Source organism: Embiotoca jacksoni, unplaced genomic scaffold, assembly GCF_022577435.1.
Source record: "Embiotoca jacksoni isolate LCO1_2020_lvr unplaced genomic scaffold, fEmbJac1.0.p SCAF_65, whole genome shotgun sequence".
In the NCBI taxonomy this organism is placed as follows: domain Eukaryota; kingdom Metazoa; phylum Chordata; class Actinopteri; family Embiotocidae; genus Embiotoca; species Embiotoca jacksoni.
The window spans coordinates 1,191,683-1,210,025 of record NW_027185420.1 but is presented as its reverse complement, the minus strand read 5'-3'; the positions used below and the strand labels follow the sequence as shown (position 1 = coordinate 1,210,025).

Sequence of the window (18,343 nt, the reverse complement as noted above, 5' to 3'; positions counted from 1 at the left end):
TTATCGTCCCACTCTTGATCTCGATCTGACATGTGGCATTTACAAAAAAGAAAGTGATGAATCAGAGGAGGCTTCTTGGTACATTTCAAAAACCCTCTGTGATGCCAGAACTGCAAATTATCCATCATTAAAAAAGAGGAATACAAGAATAAGGTCGTCATTTGATCTAAATCATCAGCTTATGTTTTAAGACTCCGTCCCAACACGACTTGCTGGAGGATGTTTTCCTCTTAATTAGCAGCTACATTTTAGATCAGATCTATCTGGACTAACAGGATATGTAACACAGGCCTTTATTAAACACTCTCTTTAAAAAGATTACTCTTAATCCAGCTGTTTTAGGACACCACAGACCTGTAGTCAATCTCAATTTAATTATTTCTAAAATGCTTAAAAAAGCAAATTAATTATGTGACTTTCTGCACATGACTGGCCAGTTTGAAGATTTTCAGTCAGGCTTTAGAGATTTACAGATAGAGGTTTCGGATAGATTTCAATTTGTTCACATCGTTGATGCCTCTCGAAACGTTGGTCATGGAGTTCCACAAGGCTCCGTACTCGGTACGATAATCTTTATATTAAAAAAGATTCCCTTTGGCGACATTTACAATGAAAAACACTCCATAAATGTCCATCGTTATGCACACAATGACACCCACATATACAGTATGAAACTGGATTGCGTTATGAGGCGAGCACTTCAGAGAGCGGACTGCCGTGTTACCTGATGGCGTTTGACCCGGATGATCCACGTCGGCGGAACGACGAGGGCGGCGTGAGCTCCGATTGGACACGCCTCCTCGATTTGCTGCAGCATGAAGCAGGAAACCTTGTTGTGGTACTAAAGAGGGAGATGCAACAGTACAACATGAAAATCGATTTACATCTATAGAGTACAAATTACAACATCTTACAAACCCTATTTTCTAATTAATGACGGATTATAAAATATATATTTCCCCAAAACGCCTTTCCTTGGTTAAAAAAAACATTTTCATAAGTATGTGTAAAAGCATAAGTATGTATATTTAAGAATGTATATAGAGTAGTGACGGGGCAAGAATTTTGAATATTCTAATAAATTATTATAATCTACAAGATCGATTCGCACATGCGACTCTTTAAGTGCACCTGGTTGTAATGCTTTACATGCCTAAATATATATGTTATACTATATATTAAAATTTAAATAGTAGTTTTGCTTGAAATGCCCATCCCTAATGTGTACATGTTTACACATCAATTTGATATATATATATATATATATATATATATATATATATATATATATATTAATAAACATATATATTTTTCCTTTTGTTCCTTGAATGGACCTCCAGAAAACTAATAAGAAGGAGTGACTTTAGCTAAGAACACCGAGATAACTGATGGACACATTTTATTCACTTTGGATTTGATGAGAGAAGTTGAATGGGAGTCTATGGAGCCGGAGGCTTTTTGGAGCCGACCTCTAGTGGCACTCGCTGGTATTGCAGCTGAAGACACTTCTGGATCAGAACCATTTTACAGAGCTGAAGCTACGAACTCTTTTATATCCAGTCTGTATCTGTAACCCAAAGTCTTCTTCCAGTCATACTCACAGCCTGTTTGCACCACGAGCAGCTGATGGCGACGATCTCTTTACTGTGGAAAGCAAACTTCTGCTGGAAGCCCTGAACAGGAAACATGAACAGAACTACTTTAGTGCTTCACTGCATCTGAAAACTACTATTAAACAAACGTTTAACATCTCTTGAGTTAAAGGAACCTTCAAGCAATTTAGGATAAAACTTATAATATAGAAATAATGTTTTTACTGTATTAAAACTGTATTTATGGCCTGAAGCTTCAAAACATTCTCATAAAATTAAAGGTTAATATATAAATAGTAACATAATTACCACCCACCTTCCCACACTGTTTACATTTTCCTTCTTGCCGTCTGCGATGCACCCAGTGATGATGCACCACGATGGGCTGGAAACACACGCAAACCACAAAAATTAAGCATTTAAACTCAAAAATATTGGTCACCATAATAACTTTAATGCAGTTTATTCGATTTCTGTGCAAAAAAAAAAAGAAACTTGAAAGAAGTCACCTCCCGGATGTTCCTGGATCCCGACTCTCTGAACGACGGCTTGCAGCGGAAGTTAATCTGCAGGAGAGCAGAGAGGGAAGGAGGCGAGAGAAGGGAGTCAGGAAGCAGGACTGAACGCACCGCTGTTAAAAACCCTGACGGCATCCAGCGATCAGGCCGGTTTCAAGAAGGGAAAATCACCTGGAGACACCTTGATTTGGAGTTCCAGTCGTTTTAACTCGGCGGAATAATCACACCAGAGACGGAAGGTTTTACGTCATTCAAAGGAAAAGAAAATGAGCTTTTTTTTTATGACGATGCAAAATTTCAGAGCGTCCACAAACTACATGTGAAGACTACACGGATTATTTTCTCGGGGTCGCCGACGAGGAGGAAGGAGAGGAAGCAGAGTTTTTTGGGTTTTTTTTGTGTGTCTCACTCTAAAGGTGGAGTCATTGAGAGGCAGCGTGTCGTCCAGCAGAGTGGCTTTAGAGCTGGGGAACTGCAGGGCAGACAGGGAGGACAGTTAAAGGACCACCTGCTGTCCTCTGCTTCCAAAACAACACTGAACTATAGACGTGAGGAGTGAAGTTTAAAAAAAAAAAAAAAAACTACAAGGTTTAAAGTAATCCATCTTTTCTCCTCTCACCAACAATTTTTTTGTTGACTGTTGACTATTCATTCCTAAATCTCCTTTTTCAAGACAGTTTTCGAAATCTTCTCATCTTCGTTGTTATTCCATGACGACTAAATTTTTACATTTAACGACGAGCTAATTTTTACATTTTCTGAAACAGCCCCCTTGATAAAATGCTTTAAAGTATTTGGACTAAAAGAAGAGTTAAAATAATTACCTTCTCCAGTTGTTCTATACAGATGGTGTGAGCTACGATCTTACAGGCTGCACACTTCCTCCGGTTGACGGACTTTTGCTGGAGAGACAGAAAAGAAGAAGGAAAATAATCAGTTCTGAAAAAAAAAATCACAAGAAAAAGGAACAAAAGTCAATAAATGCATGGCTCTCAAAGGCGAGAAGGGATTTTTGACAATGAAACATGGAGCTGTAATACCACCTCTGACCACCGGGTGTCAGTCCCGTACTGGAAAGAGAAATGATGCAGACTGAAAGCAGCACAGATTCAGCACACAGATGACATGTCATGACTGGAGGTGCTGACATGAGTACAAATATAACGAAATGCTACCTTTCAGAGAATTGTTGCACCCTTAAAGCAACTTTATCTTCCCGGCACTGTTTTTTTTGTTGTTGCTCTGAACACCAGGAAATAATCGAGGAGAAGGAAGTTAAACAAATGTACAAAAATAAAAAGATATTTCTCTTGACTTTAAAATGTCCAAATATCTATAGGTTGCAACACACAAGCAAAAATACCCCCAAATATTTAAGAATCGTGGATTCGGCTCCTTTAATTTACTCTGTGTGATGAGCTGTAAAACTTGCATACATGAAATATGCAAAATCGTAGTCAGTCATTATACTACACATCTTTCATGAATACACAAGCATCTGTGGATTGTACATAAACCAACTTTATTATTTTGTACACTTATGGTTTTGAGCTACAGTTTTTTTTTTTTTTTTTTGTTTATCTGTCTTTACTGAAATGTTCCAAAACTACATATTTTATTGAAAATAAATGTTATTTCTAGCCATCAATAGGCACTAATTAACTTGGTCTCTTCATTCTGCTGGTTTGGAGGTTGTACATTGGATATATATATATATTTATTTTTTTTATACCTGTATACTTCCCCAACATTTATACTGTGATATAAAGTAAGTATATTTCTAGAATAGATACTAAAATACTACAAATAATTTTGAAAGTAGTCCAAATGTTTGGCAGCACTGTTCTTAAGTACTTGGACTGAACTGCTTTTGACCTGCATGACGTGGCTGCACTATAAATAAAGTTTAATACCATTAACGAGACAACAGAACCGAAATATAAACTTTAATTCATCTCTCTGGAGTTTTGCATGAATAATAATAATACAAAAATAAAAAATAGACCTACGTAAAATAGAAAAGCAGGACTCAACAGAAGGTTTTAAAAGCTCTTAACAGACCGGCAACCAGACATCAGCTTTTAGCCGCTGTCGCTAAAAATATGTCCGTTAGTGATCTGATGTGAAATAAGACACTCGGCAGCTCCTGGCTCTGATGTGGGAGGACGACCGTTTAACTGCTGGACAAACTTTAAAGAGCTTTATGTGAAATGTGTCTGCGAGTGTTGGTGTGTTTAGCGTTCAAATATATTTTCCATGTTTCTCCCTCTCGACTCATTTCAGACGCATCAGCCTCCGTCAGGTGTTTTGTTCGTACTTTCCTTTTTTTGTGTGCATGTTATACATTTAGGACCTGATTTACTAACAGCTCCTCATAAAGGGGACGAAATTGTTGGGTTTTTTTATTCCAAAAAGTTTGCACATGTATTTTGCACCGGTTGTGATTGCGTCGTCGGTATCACGTGCAGCCATGAAAATAAACGAACGACTGCGAAATGAAAAGGACATTTTCATTCTTTTGATGTTGGAGAACTATAAAGCAGAAAAATAAGTGGTTGTTTTTTTTTAAATAGTTTTATTGTCCCTTTAATTTGTTTGTAAGTGTGTTTTGATTTTGTTCTTAAATGTATTTTATTTTTCCGGTCTACGACTGTCCGTTTTATTCTCGGCCTGTCAATCATCTGTAAAGCACTTTGAACTGCGTGAAAATGTACGAAAAGTGCTGCATAGCTCTGATAAAAAATAGAACATACATAGAGAGACAGGAGGAAGAGGAAGAGGAAGATCATCAGATGGAGATACTCACCAGCGCTCTGGCGATGCAGTGTTGTTCTCCCACGTAGCAGTAATCTCCAGATACGTTGGTTTCAAACCAGATATGATCTCCGTACAGAGCCGACTCCTGCACACACACACACACACACACACACACACACACACACACACACACACACACACACACAGGAGGATGGACACTGAAACACGACTGTTTTCTGTCACTGTTGCTGAACACTGACGCGCTGATTCATCCGTTTGTAATTCATCATGCAGAAGACAGACGTGATGTCATCGCTGTGACATCACTGACGCGATTCTGTCCGTCACCATCTTTGCTAGTTCGGAGCGGTTCGGAGCAGGAAGTGACCATATTTGGACGAGCTGGGGGAGGAGCCAGCCTGACGATACTACGTCCCGCCCACCGATAGCTGTAACCTGACTGCACCACAGGCCTGTCAATCAAACAGACACGCCCCCAAAAACAGGTCTTCTTGAATCTTCTTTTCTAATGAATGAGGGATTATAAAGTATATATCTCCCAAAAACGCATTTCCTGGGTTAAAAAAAACATTTTATAAGTATGTGTAAAAGCATAAGTATGTATATTTAAGAATGTATATATAGTAGTGACGGAGCTACTATTCAAATAAATCGTCATAATCTACAAGATCAATTCCTATATGCGACTCTTCCTTATTTCCTCTGTTTTTAAATGCGCCTGGTTGTAATGCTTTACTCCGGTCAGAAAGTGATGTACCTAAATATATATTATACTATATATTAAAATTCAAATAGTAGTTTTGCTTGAAATGCCCATCCCAAATGTGTACATGTTTACACATCAATGTGGTGTGTGTATATATATATACATATATATATATATACATATATATATATATAAAACGCTGTCAATGACTAAAGAATAGAGTTTTTATGTGATTATAAATAAAAAGTTAACAAAACAATGAAGTGTCTAAATCCCAACAAAAGACTGAAGAGAAGGAGGTTATATGAGGAGTTCTTGTGCTTGACACTTGACATTTGACATTTGTTGTGTTGTGTTGTCGTGGCGATCCTGCGACTCACCATCCAGTCCACGGTGCTGCGGACGTGGGCCTCCGGGTCGGCCCGGTTCAGGGAGGACGTGCTGGGCTGGCAGGGCAGATGGTGGAGGCCCGACTTAGCGATCGCTTTCCTGAAAACACACAAAAACACAAACACACATTTTGTGGATGATTGTTTTCTTCTTGATGGTAAAATTCAAGGACGCAAGAAAATATTTCACACTTAATTCACGGTTTTGAATATTGAGACATTAATGAGCAGAAATATGCATTTTGTTCCGATACCATATGAATGTGAAAGAAAGTGGTCATATTTTAATATGCAAATTATTTGTGGCAGTTTAATAAACCACATACACACAAAACCACACACATCTGTGTGGAGTCCGTTTCAGTATTGACGCATATACACAAACTATTTCCATTCAAATCTATATAAATAGTGATCATTTATTCTTTTATTAAACCTTTATCCTGAGATCAAAAGTCAAATTTCAGTCAGTTTTAGCCACATTTAATCACTTTTTTATTTTTGGGGGACATTTTACTCATGAACACATTTTTTTTTTTTTTAAACTCCTATGATAAAGACAGTCAACAACAACAACAACTGTCACTGTTTGTAGTCCTGAGCCGTAGAGTTGCAAACTGTGTTAAATTTACATGCGTGTACAATATTTGCATACCAACCATCATTTACATTTCCAAAAATATTGACGTAATGTATTTGCGTTCCCAAAAATATTGATGTAATGTATTTGCGTTCAACACCAGACAGACAGCTGCTGTCCAGCACATTTCATTCAAGCACATTGTTTATTTTTCTAAATGTTCCACATAAAAAGCTCCGTGTTTGAATGAACCAATAGATGAACGAATAGGCTTCACATCCTGGATGGATGGAGGCTGTAACCAAGGCCTCTCTGGTCTGGGTTATTAAGGAGGCAAGAATGGGACCACATTTCACTTTCAAAACTTCAGAAACTGGTCCTCTCAGTTTCCCAATGTTTACAGAGCGTTGTAAAAAAAAAAAGAAAAAAGAATCACGTAAAACACGTTTGTGGTCGTAACTGAACTTCACACAGATGTCTAATAGCATAAGATGACCTGAAGGTCAAAGGTCAGCCTTTTTTGGTTCCATCAGCAAAAACACCTTTGTGGCAGCGATTCGACACCAGAACTCAGGAGCAGACGGACAAATTGTGACCATATTTCACATTTTTTGCAGCAACATGAAAACACAAATAAGGATTCCTGTCACAACACACATAATATGAGTCTGGACAGGTTGTAAACTGTAACATGACTGGTTGGCGGAGGAATAACAGCGATGTTGTAAATCCAGTTTCATTGATATGAAAATAAATCCTCGTCATGACTAAGAGGGTCGCAGCGGGACATATTTTTATGAACTACTTTTGGATTCTCTCACGATGCTTTTGGTGCCGTAACCTCTTTTATAACGTCGTCTGTGACATCTGATAGAAGCACAGCGGGTTCAAATCCTGCCGGCCGTTATGTAATCATTTATTCAGAGTAGAAAGGAGGGAAAAAATAGATTAAAAGACAAAGAAGCCTCTTTCAGAATAAAAATAAAAACTGAAAACAAATAGTACAGCCGGCTGCGCCGATAAATTATTAACATAAATATGAAATAAATGTACTGTTACATAAGAGATGTTGGTTCAAACTGTGTAAAATCATATTTCATATTTAAAAAGACCTTTTTGCGTGCCAAGTTGCAATTAGATATTTTGTATGATGCCTTATTTTACCTGCATAAAATAAGGCATTTTTGATGTGAAAACATTTCAAATGTCAATTAAATAAACACTGTTCATGTTGAAAAAAAACCAACCTTGTGTTGCTTGGAGTGAATAGTTTTTACCTGTGGAAGGAGATCTTGTCTACGAATGCTAAAACCAGCACAACCCTACGTTATTCAGTTATAACAGAACTGTTCCTTTCAGTTATGATGTCCTTCACAATAAAATGATGATTAAATGTTTGTGATCAGAGGAAGTGATTCCATATTACTGGATGTTAAATGAGTTTTCTCCACACGTCCAGTTGTCAGAGACGTCTCTTTGTTTGTTTCATCCAGCAGGTCTATGTGTTGAATGAACATGAATTAAACAGCATCTGAAGCTCTTATTTTGACAGCTGATGTAGTTTAATAAGTTCAATAAATAGATTTTTTTTTTTAAAGATTAGAACTGAAATATTTCTGTGATGTGCAGCAGGATTATTATCACAGGAAGTGATTTCACATTTATTCCTTTATCAGGTAGTGATTAAAAAAAATATATAATTTTTCTTTCTCTACTGGCAATTTTTTTTTAATTCCCACAATTTTACACAAGAATCTCAAATTAAATCGCAATTTTTGAGAAAATCCACAGAAAAAAAAAAAAAAAAAAAAAAATCAAATTTTTTTTTTAATCACAAAATAAAACAGCGAAAATCCTGGAGGGACTGAAAAATGGTGTGTGTGTGTGTGTGTGTGTGTGTGTGTGTGTGTGTGTGTGTGTGTGTGTGTGTGTGTGTGCGTGCGTGTGTGCGCGTGTGTGTGTGTGTGTGTGCGTGTGTTACATACAACAGGAAGTTCTCCCACGTCTCCAGATACGGATCATAATAAATGCTCTCCTCCTCGTGTCCGTCCAGCGGTGACGAGCAGCTCTTCTGGAGTCCAGATCCAGATGAGGTCACATCTGCAGCTGGTCTGAGGTCAGAGGTCAGACCCAGACTGGGGCTGGTGGCCGACGTCTGGATGGGTTTGTTGGGAGCGCTGTGGCGTTTACCTTGCGGGCTGTACCGGCCGTACACGCCGTAACGTGTCTCGCTGCTCGGGAACGCCGACTCGGCCTGGAGGAGGTGGGAGGAGTTTCGCCTCAGGCAGCGAGGGGGGCGGAGCAAGGGGCGGGCTTTGCTGTTCTCCATCATCAGCGACCTCGTTAGGTGTAACTGAGCTGTTGGCTTGAAGCCGATTTCATTCATTCTGTTCTGGACTTCTTCTTCTTCTTCTTCTCCGTCCGACTCAGAGCAGAAGGAAGAGACATCCTCTTCCTCCTCCTCTTCCTCCTCCTTCTCCGTGAAACCCCCGCCCATCTGGACCACACTCGCCAGCAGCATGGACGATCCGAGTAAGTGCGGTTCGATAGATTTGACTCTGGAGGGGCGTCGGTATCGGACCGCCAGCCCGCGGCGAACGCGGGAGGCTCGTCTTCCCCTCCTGACGGCGCCCCCTGCTGCCTCGGAGGATCCCGGCTCGGCGGCGGACTGCCGTCTCTGTCCGCTGGCCACCAGCAGGCCCGCGCTGGGCCGCCGGCGCTGGTCGGGACCCACCGGAGGCAGACCGACGGAGGAGCGTCTGGACTGCACCAACGTCACGGAGGGCAGCCCGACGCTGGAGCGCCTCCTGGCTTTGCTGGTCTGAACTGCGGCGCCGGCGGGCGGCTTCTTGGCTTTGTGGCGCCGACCGAAGCGACGCTGGAAGAAGAAATCCATCATGTCTCAAAGAGCAGCGCGAGGTTCGTCACACTGAAACGGACGCGTGGCATCGGAGAGGGACGTTTCCCCGCTAGCTCTGACGCCGAGGTCAAAGGTCAGATATTAAACATGTTAATCCGACGGGAGGTGGGTTCACTTCATCTCTTCTCCCATTATCCTCTAGAAATGCTGAGGAGGGAAAATCAAATCCTTTAAAACTAAAGCACATTTCTTTCCACTAAACAAACTTAATAAAACTTTATAATAAAAACTGGATTCCTGATGCAGTGCTGCTTCGTTCAAAGTCACTCAAATCAAAACCGCTGGCATTACCCAGCATGCCCTGCTTCTACAGCGGATAGTAACACTCATCGCACTACTGTTACAGCATTTTGTAATTTTTTTTTTTGGCACAACCAATTACACAGTAAAAACTTAGCGTTATTAATTTAAACCTTCTTATGCATCTCTTTTCTTTTTTTAAATGTTTCTTTGAATCTGTTTATATGTAATTTTCTTGCTGTGAAGCACTTTGAGCTGCATTTCTTGTATGAAAAGTGCTCTACAAATAAAGTTTATTATTATTATTAAACCGGTTAGTTTAAAGTAGAAGTTTAAAGACATGTTATCTGTTATCTTAGTTAATAGTTTTTTTTTAGCCCAGAGAGGGTCGTGGTGATGATGTTCAATCTCAGCGCTCGTCAATGTAAAAAAAAAAATATATATATATATATATACATATCCCTAATAAAGCCGTAGTTCAACACGTGAACAGAACAAGAGGATTTATTTTAGAGCTCATGAATGACAGCAAAAAATACTCTGATTACATCTTCCTCACTTTTACATGTGCAAAAACTCCTGATCACATGTGATTCGGCACATTGGAAACGTGTTTTTGGAATATTTTTATGCTGTAATGTGGGAAGCCAATGTGAAAACTCTTCCACATATTTTGTTATTCAGATGTTGTAACATGTGGAAAACGTGTGAAACTCTTTCATTTAATCAATTCTGTAATATTCTGAAATATGAAAATCCACTGACACATTAAAACACAATCATGAGAACGGCGACAGATTAGATTTTAACCCTATTTTCATTTTCACTGACGTCAGATGTTTAATAAAAGTTATCAGTTGACAAGATAATAATAATAATAATAATAATAATAAGATTAAATTAAAACAGATAAAGGGAAGCTAGAAAACGGAAAATAATTTTATTTTGGACAAATCATTTCAATGTGGTTAAACATAAAAACGAATTAAGAATCATATTCAGCAGAATATCATTATTTAGGACATCTTGTTTTTCACTTTTCTCCAATATAACAGAAAAGTCTCATCAGCTCGTGGTAGAAATATCAGCAGGTCTTATGTTAATGCTTCTTGATAAGTGACCATGAAAATACAAACGCAATAATAAAATGAAATAAGTATTAAATCCTGATGAATTTCTGGGCCTCCAGTTTTAAAAACTACTGAAGGACAAAGTCACTCTGTTTTTCTGTTGCGTTTCCGAGGCTGGATGGTAAAACATCTTATAGCGTAGAAACAGAAGTGTGTCACCCTGAGGTATTTGGAGGAGCAGATTTTGCTGAGTTTGCACATATCAATTTATGCTGCATCTCGCAGAAGTACAAGCTGAAGGTAAACTGAGAAAACAACAAATCTGAACTCTGATGCTTCACAGAGAAATGCTGACCTTGAAGGTTGAAATAATTCAAATCACGTGGTTCTTCTAGACTTTTCCAATGTTATCAGACCAAAATGGATCAAATTCTGATAGTGAAATAACTTGTTTTGTGGAGTTGTGACACTCAATTTATCCACCGGTCCAAAAAGGCTTAGCTTTGAGGTTCCCTCTCCTGTGGAACCGACTCTCAGTTTGGGTTTGGGAGACTTTAACTTTAAGATCAGGCTAGGTTAGGCTAGTGCTGCCTCAGGTGACCATGAATCATCCCTTGGTTTTGCTGTTGTAGGTCGAAGCCTTTGGAGGACTATTCATAAAGATGCAATGGCGGCTATTTATATTCTTTTTTTTTCTCTTTTTTATGGATAAATAGCATAGTGAGGTAGATTTTGTTGTGTCACTTACGAAACAAGATGCTTAAATATTAAACAAGAAACATGCTCATTCACACCAGAGGGAGCTGGGGGAGGAGCCAGCGGTGGATCTGACCAATCTGATTGGAAACCATGACGATGCTACGTCCCGCCCACCGATAGCTGTAACCTGACTGCACCACAGGCCTGTCAATCAAACAGACACGCCCCCAAAAACAGGTCTTCTTGAATCTTCTTTTCTAATGAATGAGGGATTATTTTCAGATGGACCTCCAGAAAACTAATAAGAAGGAGTGACTTTAGCTAACAACACCGAGATAACTGATGGACACATTTGATTCACTTTGGATTTGATGAGAGAAGTTGAATGGGAGTCTATGGAGCCGTTTCTCTAAGAAGCAGACAACCGTCTATAAACTAACACAAAGACGTGGAGGACGACAACAGAGACAAAAGCTTCACTCTGACCAGCACCGATTACTGAACGGCTGGATTGATAATAAATGAAGCGACGAGGGCACTAGGAGAGCGCAGACGTCTGCTGAGGCCAACGCTCCACTCTCCTATGAAACCCAGATCTGTCACCGCAACCACGATACGTCTGGATATATTTCCAAAACTACGACGAGTAGCCGAAGCCTCTCACAAACTACAACGCCTGAAACAACACTTTATGTACAAAATTAGAACGAAAGAATGTGACAAATAAAAAATTTGCCACTGTCCAGAGAGAGTTAGTGTTGGTGTACCCAACATTTATGAGACTTAGATAAATCCACAGCGCGATAGCAACAGGAAGTCCCACAGTACAGACGGTCCAGGATTAACATGTATGGTATTTAGCAGGCCTAATACCAAATATTAAAGTAAGTGAAAAAAAATATGTCATGTGATGCCACCCTGTGATTCGGATTGTGGCTTCTACTTCGGCCCACGCAGCACCGTTGCTCCGAGTTATAGGAAAATCTTTTTAAAAAAAACTCACTGAAAACGAATAAACGCGACCACAGCATCTTTTCTTTGTCAGATTAATGCTTCAGAAAAGAAACATTTTAAGCTATTTATCCAACAGAGAATACTCGGTTAGATTTTTTTTTTTTCACTCCATAACTACTCCGCAATCCTTCAACAAACAACGTTAAGTGCTGCGTACCAAAAACGTTTACGTTAATAACGCTCACGTATTGATGTTGGCCTCAGAAATCCAGCACACGTCAACCTATGATGTGTTTACATGTCCCTGCTTATAGTGCAAATACGGAAAGCTTAGCAGATTATTCCCTTTACCGCGAAACAACTATTTTACGACTATGTGTTTTTCCACCACGGTGTGTGTGTGTGTGTGTGTGTGTGTGTGTGTGTGTGTGTGTGTGTGTGTGTGTGTGTGTGTGTGTGTGTGTGTGTGTGTTTGTGTTTGTGTGCTGCTGTTACGTAACAGCTGCCGTCTACGATGATAATCCCCGACCATTATGGGGGAAGGTGAGGGAGAGATGCGATGATAGTACTCTGCGTATTTGCATGTCAACACGGTGACACGTACAGTATTTCAGTCTTCATGTGAAGACGAGGGGACGTTTTCCTGAAGAGTGTCTTTGTGTCAACCGAGAAGGAACTGAAGGACGCAGAAGACTGAAATAAAACAGACTGAAATCAAACCGATGTCAATGCTGTAACATTTTTTATCTATTGTACCCAATTCAACCCGGTATCACGACAAAGCGTGAAATAGACCCGCTTTGGCCTGTAAAGGCGTGAGAGTTAAATGTTTTCCTGTAGTGGGCCAAACTTAAAACCTGCTGCATGCGTAGAGTCATGTGACTTACAGGAAAAGGAAATTTATAGCTAAAACACGTGGATGGGGTTAAAAAAAATCCACAAAATTCAGATTTGAACCTCATTGACCCGCCTGGCTGTCTGTGACTAATGCCACTCCTTCCACCTCCTATGACCGTGAAAAAATGTCCTTTGTTGCCTCCGTTGCGGGACCTTGATCACATGATCCCACGTCACATGACATTCACGTGCACGTCAGTTTCACGCTTTCAAAACATGTAACCCTCCCACTTAGACAGGCCAAAGCGGGTCTATTTCACGCTTTGCGACTGGTTGCCCGTTTCGTGTTCCCACTGTTCTGATGGACTCTCTCCAGAATCTCTACTTATTTCTGATCAGTTTGTTAACACAGTTAAATATAACTCTCTGGATGACTTTCACTTTCTGTCTCAGGGAGTTTAAGATTGACTCAAGTGATACATTTAAACACAACTGTGTACCTGTTGTGTGTCAAAATACAACCCCGTATATCACAGCAAAGCGTGAAATAGACACGCTCATCCATTTAGCATTTTTAAAACATGCAGCTAGAGAGATGGATTCTGGGACACGGAGACCTTCAAAGCGAACACCAGATGTGTCCTTTAAAAACATTTCCGCCTCTGGGAAACACTGCATAGTGTTTCTTGAATAGCTGGTTTTGTCACTACTGCACTTTAATGCGATCTGCTGGATCGTAAAATGGCATTTGGTGAGTGAAAAATAATTCGTGGATCTGCACTGTTTCGGATCCACTTTAAAGATGTAACAGGGTCTCGGTCTTATTTGCCCGATCTACACCTTTCCACCAAGTTTCATAAAAATCAGGCCAGCAGTTTTCCCATAATGCTGCTGACAAACAAATGAGCAGACAGAAAAACTAAACAAAAAAAAGGGTAATTATCCGTCGTGCTAAAGATCCTCGTAAACTGGCCTGGAGTTACCAAGCGGTAACCAACGGTGACTTCACCCGTCGGTTTGTGAATGTTATGAATCCTCCAGTTCAGATTCTGTCCGTCACCATCTTGCTGGTTTAGAGCAGGAAGTGACCATATTTGGATGAGCTGGGGGAGGAGCCAGCGGTGGATCTGACCGATGTGATTGGAAACCTGACGATACTACGTCCCGCCCACCGACAGCTGTAACCTGACTGCACCACAGGCCTGTCAATCAAACAGACACGCCCCCAAAAACAGGTCTTCTTGAATCTTCTTTTCTAATGAATGAGGGATTATTTTCAGATGGACCTCCAGAAAACTAATAAGAAGGAGTGACTTTAGCTAACAACACCGAGATAACTGATGGACACATTTTATTCACTTTGGATTTGATGAGAGAAGTTGAATGGGAGTCTGTGGAGCCGGAGGCTTTTTGGAGCCGACCTCTAGTGGCACTCGCTGGTATTGCAGCTGAAGACACTTCGGCCTTCATCATTTTTCAGACCTGAAGCTACGAACACTTGTTAAACAAAAAATATCTGTCAATAGAATGACTCATAGACTAAACAGGCCATAAATAATGGAAGTCCTATATATAAAAAATATAATATATGCAAGTTTACTATGTCTGTGATGATATATGAGTGCTGGAAAGCTAAAAGTGTTTCTTAGAGGAAGAAAAAAAAGGCCTTTCATTCATCAGATGACCGTTTGTGAATGTGTACTCGGCTCAGGTGAACTTCGTGGAAAGAATGAGGAGGCTTTGTCAGTGTTTGTGGGGGAGGGCGGGAGACTTTCCAGAGCTCTGCACACGGGGGTTAAATATTTACATGTAAAATAGTGGAAAGCTATGCAAACACACATTAAAGAGTTCAACCCAGACCGGGACTTACAGCTATCTTTAGCCGCCCAATGAGAGTGAGCTCTGTGCATAACGTGCTATATTGTAATAAGATTTAAAGAACATCCATCTGAGCCATACTGCAGTCTAGATAGTTTAATCGATTAGTAATAAAAAAAAAAAAGAAAGTGTGTTATTTATTAAAGCTTTATTCTGAATTTAAAATGTTATGTATTCAATTCATTTTTTTTTTTTATTATATAAAGGGGGAAATTACACTACAATATTTTTGTTGTTGCTTGTCAAGTTTCCTAAAGTTTAGAGGGGGACAAAATGCAAAAACACTCTTTTACTGAGACATAAATAGAGTAGCATCAAAGAAACAATCATAATAATCTTATTTATAAAATGAATTCCTCGTACTGACATCGGTGCCTCTAATATAAACTCAGAAATTACAAACCATGCAGATACTATCGCAACATTTAACTGTCTCTGTCGTACGAGACACTGATAGCAATGTTTCCTTCAAATGGCAAACAATGACAAATATGACAACAATCGCTTTGTTTTGGTGCGTCCATCTTTGATATTACAACTTTCTGATTTGCTCACCACCTCTCTCCTTCTCTGTTGTCACTCTGAACATGTTTTCAGTCCAAACAGCTGCTTTTATGTGACCCTGATGACTGAAATCACACACACACACACACACACACACACACACACACACACACACACACACACACACACACACACGTACGTACAGGCACCTCAGTAATCTTCCTCATGATAATCCCCAGCACCTCTGTTTCGGGGGATTTTCAACGACAGAGGCAGTAAGCGGATGTACGAGGACGGCGTCGAGCTTTACAAAGAGATTTTTTTTTAAACAACAACAACAACGTACATCATGAGATAGAAGAGAGACACATTAATCATAACATCCTTTTACCAAAACACAATACAACCAGTAGCTCCGCCCCCAGACATCTGATTGGTCAACTGTACATTTGGAACAAATCATCATCACATCCCGCTGCTCATCACTACAAATATCACTCCACCTTCTCAATGGAATATAGAATTAGAATAGAATTTCATATAGTATGTAAAATAATGTAGTTTCTACTTGTTATAGATCTATTAAATGACCCGTTTGGTGAAGTCGGGTCTCTTTTGGTCCTTTTTGTCGCTCCGAGCACCCGTACCGTAACACCACGGATAGTCACGCACTTAACATCCTTAGTTATGTCCTCAGATATCTTTGTTCCTCAGATATCTTTGTTCATCAGATATCTTTGTTCTTCAGATATCTTTGTTCCTCAGATATCTTTGTTCTTCAGATATCTTTATTCCTCAGATATCTTTGTTCAGCAGATATCTTTGTTCAGCAGATATCTTTGTTCCGACCAGACTGAACTAGCTGATCAGTTTAGTGTTTCTATGTTCTGTATTTATTCAGTTGGAGACTAGAAATCCTCTGTTGCTAGGTGGTTGCTAAGGGTCCGACTACTTCCTGGAGTAGTAAACATCACGTGCGTTACATCAGAGTCTTGCTTTAACGTGATTATTGGAACAACAACGTCCGTAAGCCTTAATGTTGCTTAGTTATCTCCACGTTTCAGTTTTATCGTCTCCTTTTTGATTCCATGTCAATAAATCAATCCTTTATGAACTTATTGGACTCTTACAATGACAATAAAAGACCAGCAGGCCAAAGTAGACAGATAACCAAAAAACTAATTCCATCTAGCTTACTGTAAGTAGTTGTTACATTACAAGTCCTGAGAAAAACTTTTTGCATTTCTTTAAGTTGTTCAATTTCCCCGCTGCTATAGTCTCTCAGTGTCTGTTTGCTGCTGGTCAGGAAGTGGACAGGAAGTGGACAGGAAGTGGACAGCTGGTTTTACAGCAGCCTGCTGCTGCCGGAAACGACAAGACTGAACTAAAACACTAAAGTTGAGGGTCAGAAAAACAAAATCTGAAAGGAGCTAAATCAAAAACAAAAATGAGGGGGAGGAAATAACTTTCTGTGGGCTCATTGCTATAAATAAAAAAATGTACATGACTCCATACATAATTTTTTTGAAATGTTGATGAAAGCCAAATAGCTAAATAATGTATGTTGTTATTTGGAAGAAATCCAACAATACATCACTGATTAATTTGTTTTATAAGATGTTATACGTTGTAAATAAGGACAGTTTAGTTGTTATACCCTGGTGGTCACCACCTGTTTCCAGTCTCTGCGCTGTGATTGGCTGAACACACCACTGAGGTCACCAGCGTTGAATAGAAAGATTCCGTTCAGTTATCACTTGATTTTAGCTGAGACAGTAAAAAGTTGTCCAAATCTTTCCAAGCTTGAATTGTGGAAGACAGCGGATTTATATATTTATTAAAATAATATTAATAATAGTAAAATTAAGAAGAATGAATAAAGAAAATAAAGTGTTCAAATTGACTGTATGTGAATGAAAGTACAATTAATTAAAACCCCAAATAATGTTTCATATTGAGAAACACTCATTTATTTGAATTGTAATTTAAGAGGTTTCATTTAAGAGAAATCATCTTTCAAAAACTTCTGATAACCACAACCTCTTCTTCCTGAGTCAACCGTCGTCACCGTGAACGCACCGTCGTGGGAAACGATGGTGACACGTGATTCCTTTTGATGAATATTTGTTCCCTTATTGGTCATTAAAGTTGATTAATACTCCTCTGGGTGTTTGAGTAGACTGAGAACGAGGAAGACGGCAGCACTGCATCGGCCTAACAACAACAACAACAACACTGACTGACTTCACTCACACCGGGCTGACTTTGTCACAAAAACAACAAAAAAACCAATGTATTCTTAATAAAAACATTTGAAAATCATATTGAATCCTCTTCTATCACTAAAACAAATGAGCGCCTACCTGTAAAAGGAGAAACGATCCACACATGCAGCCACGCTGTCTGCCTAGCGCACACTGAACCACAGTGGACACGGGCTGATTAACACCAGCAGGGGGGCGGGGCCGGGGGGCCGGGGGCCCGGGGGGGGGGGGGCAGGGGGGGCGTGTCCCAGGCATCCTGAGAGGGGACTAAAATATCCGAGTGTACTTCCTTTTACAAGCTGAGTGCAACACACACATAATAATAATGATAATAAGGCCTCAGAGAGAAAGAGGAAACGGTTACGTCCCGTTTTTTTTAAGACTCATTCAAAGCTGACCTCCATCAACGTCACG

The 18,343-nt window shown here is 39.7% G+C and overlaps 1 protein-coding gene across 5 annotated transcripts in view; it reads right to left on the bottom strand.

Moving 5' to 3' along the window:
* LOC138213949 (diacylglycerol kinase zeta-like) overlaps nucleotides 1–18,343 on the bottom strand; it is a 101,175-nt gene that overhangs the window by 62,344 nt on the left and 20,488 nt on the right. For 2 of the 5 annotated variants that reach the window (XM_069175283.1, XM_069175285.1), the window contains exons 1-9: nucleotides 18,029–18,068; nucleotides 8,549–9,630; nucleotides 5,975–6,083; nucleotides 4,917–5,012; nucleotides 2,935–3,012; nucleotides 2,102–2,158; nucleotides 1,909–1,977; nucleotides 1,602–1,673; nucleotides 725–841 (exon numbers count right to left, since the gene is read on the bottom strand). In XM_069175283.1, the coding sequence (XP_069031384.1) occupies nucleotides 725–841; nucleotides 1,602–1,673; nucleotides 1,909–1,977; nucleotides 2,102–2,158; nucleotides 2,935–3,012; nucleotides 4,917–5,012; nucleotides 5,975–6,083; nucleotides 8,549–9,462 (1,512 nt within the window). In that variant the 5' untranslated portion in view covers nucleotides 9,463–9,630; nucleotides 18,029–18,068. Of the gene's footprint in view, nucleotides 1–724; nucleotides 842–1,601; nucleotides 1,674–1,908; nucleotides 1,978–2,101; nucleotides 2,159–2,934; nucleotides 3,013–4,916; nucleotides 5,013–5,974; nucleotides 6,084–8,548; nucleotides 9,668–18,028; nucleotides 18,069–18,343 lie in introns of those variants that run through there. The other 3 variants (XM_069175286.1, XM_069175287.1, XM_069175284.1) reach the window with 2 other exon arrangements.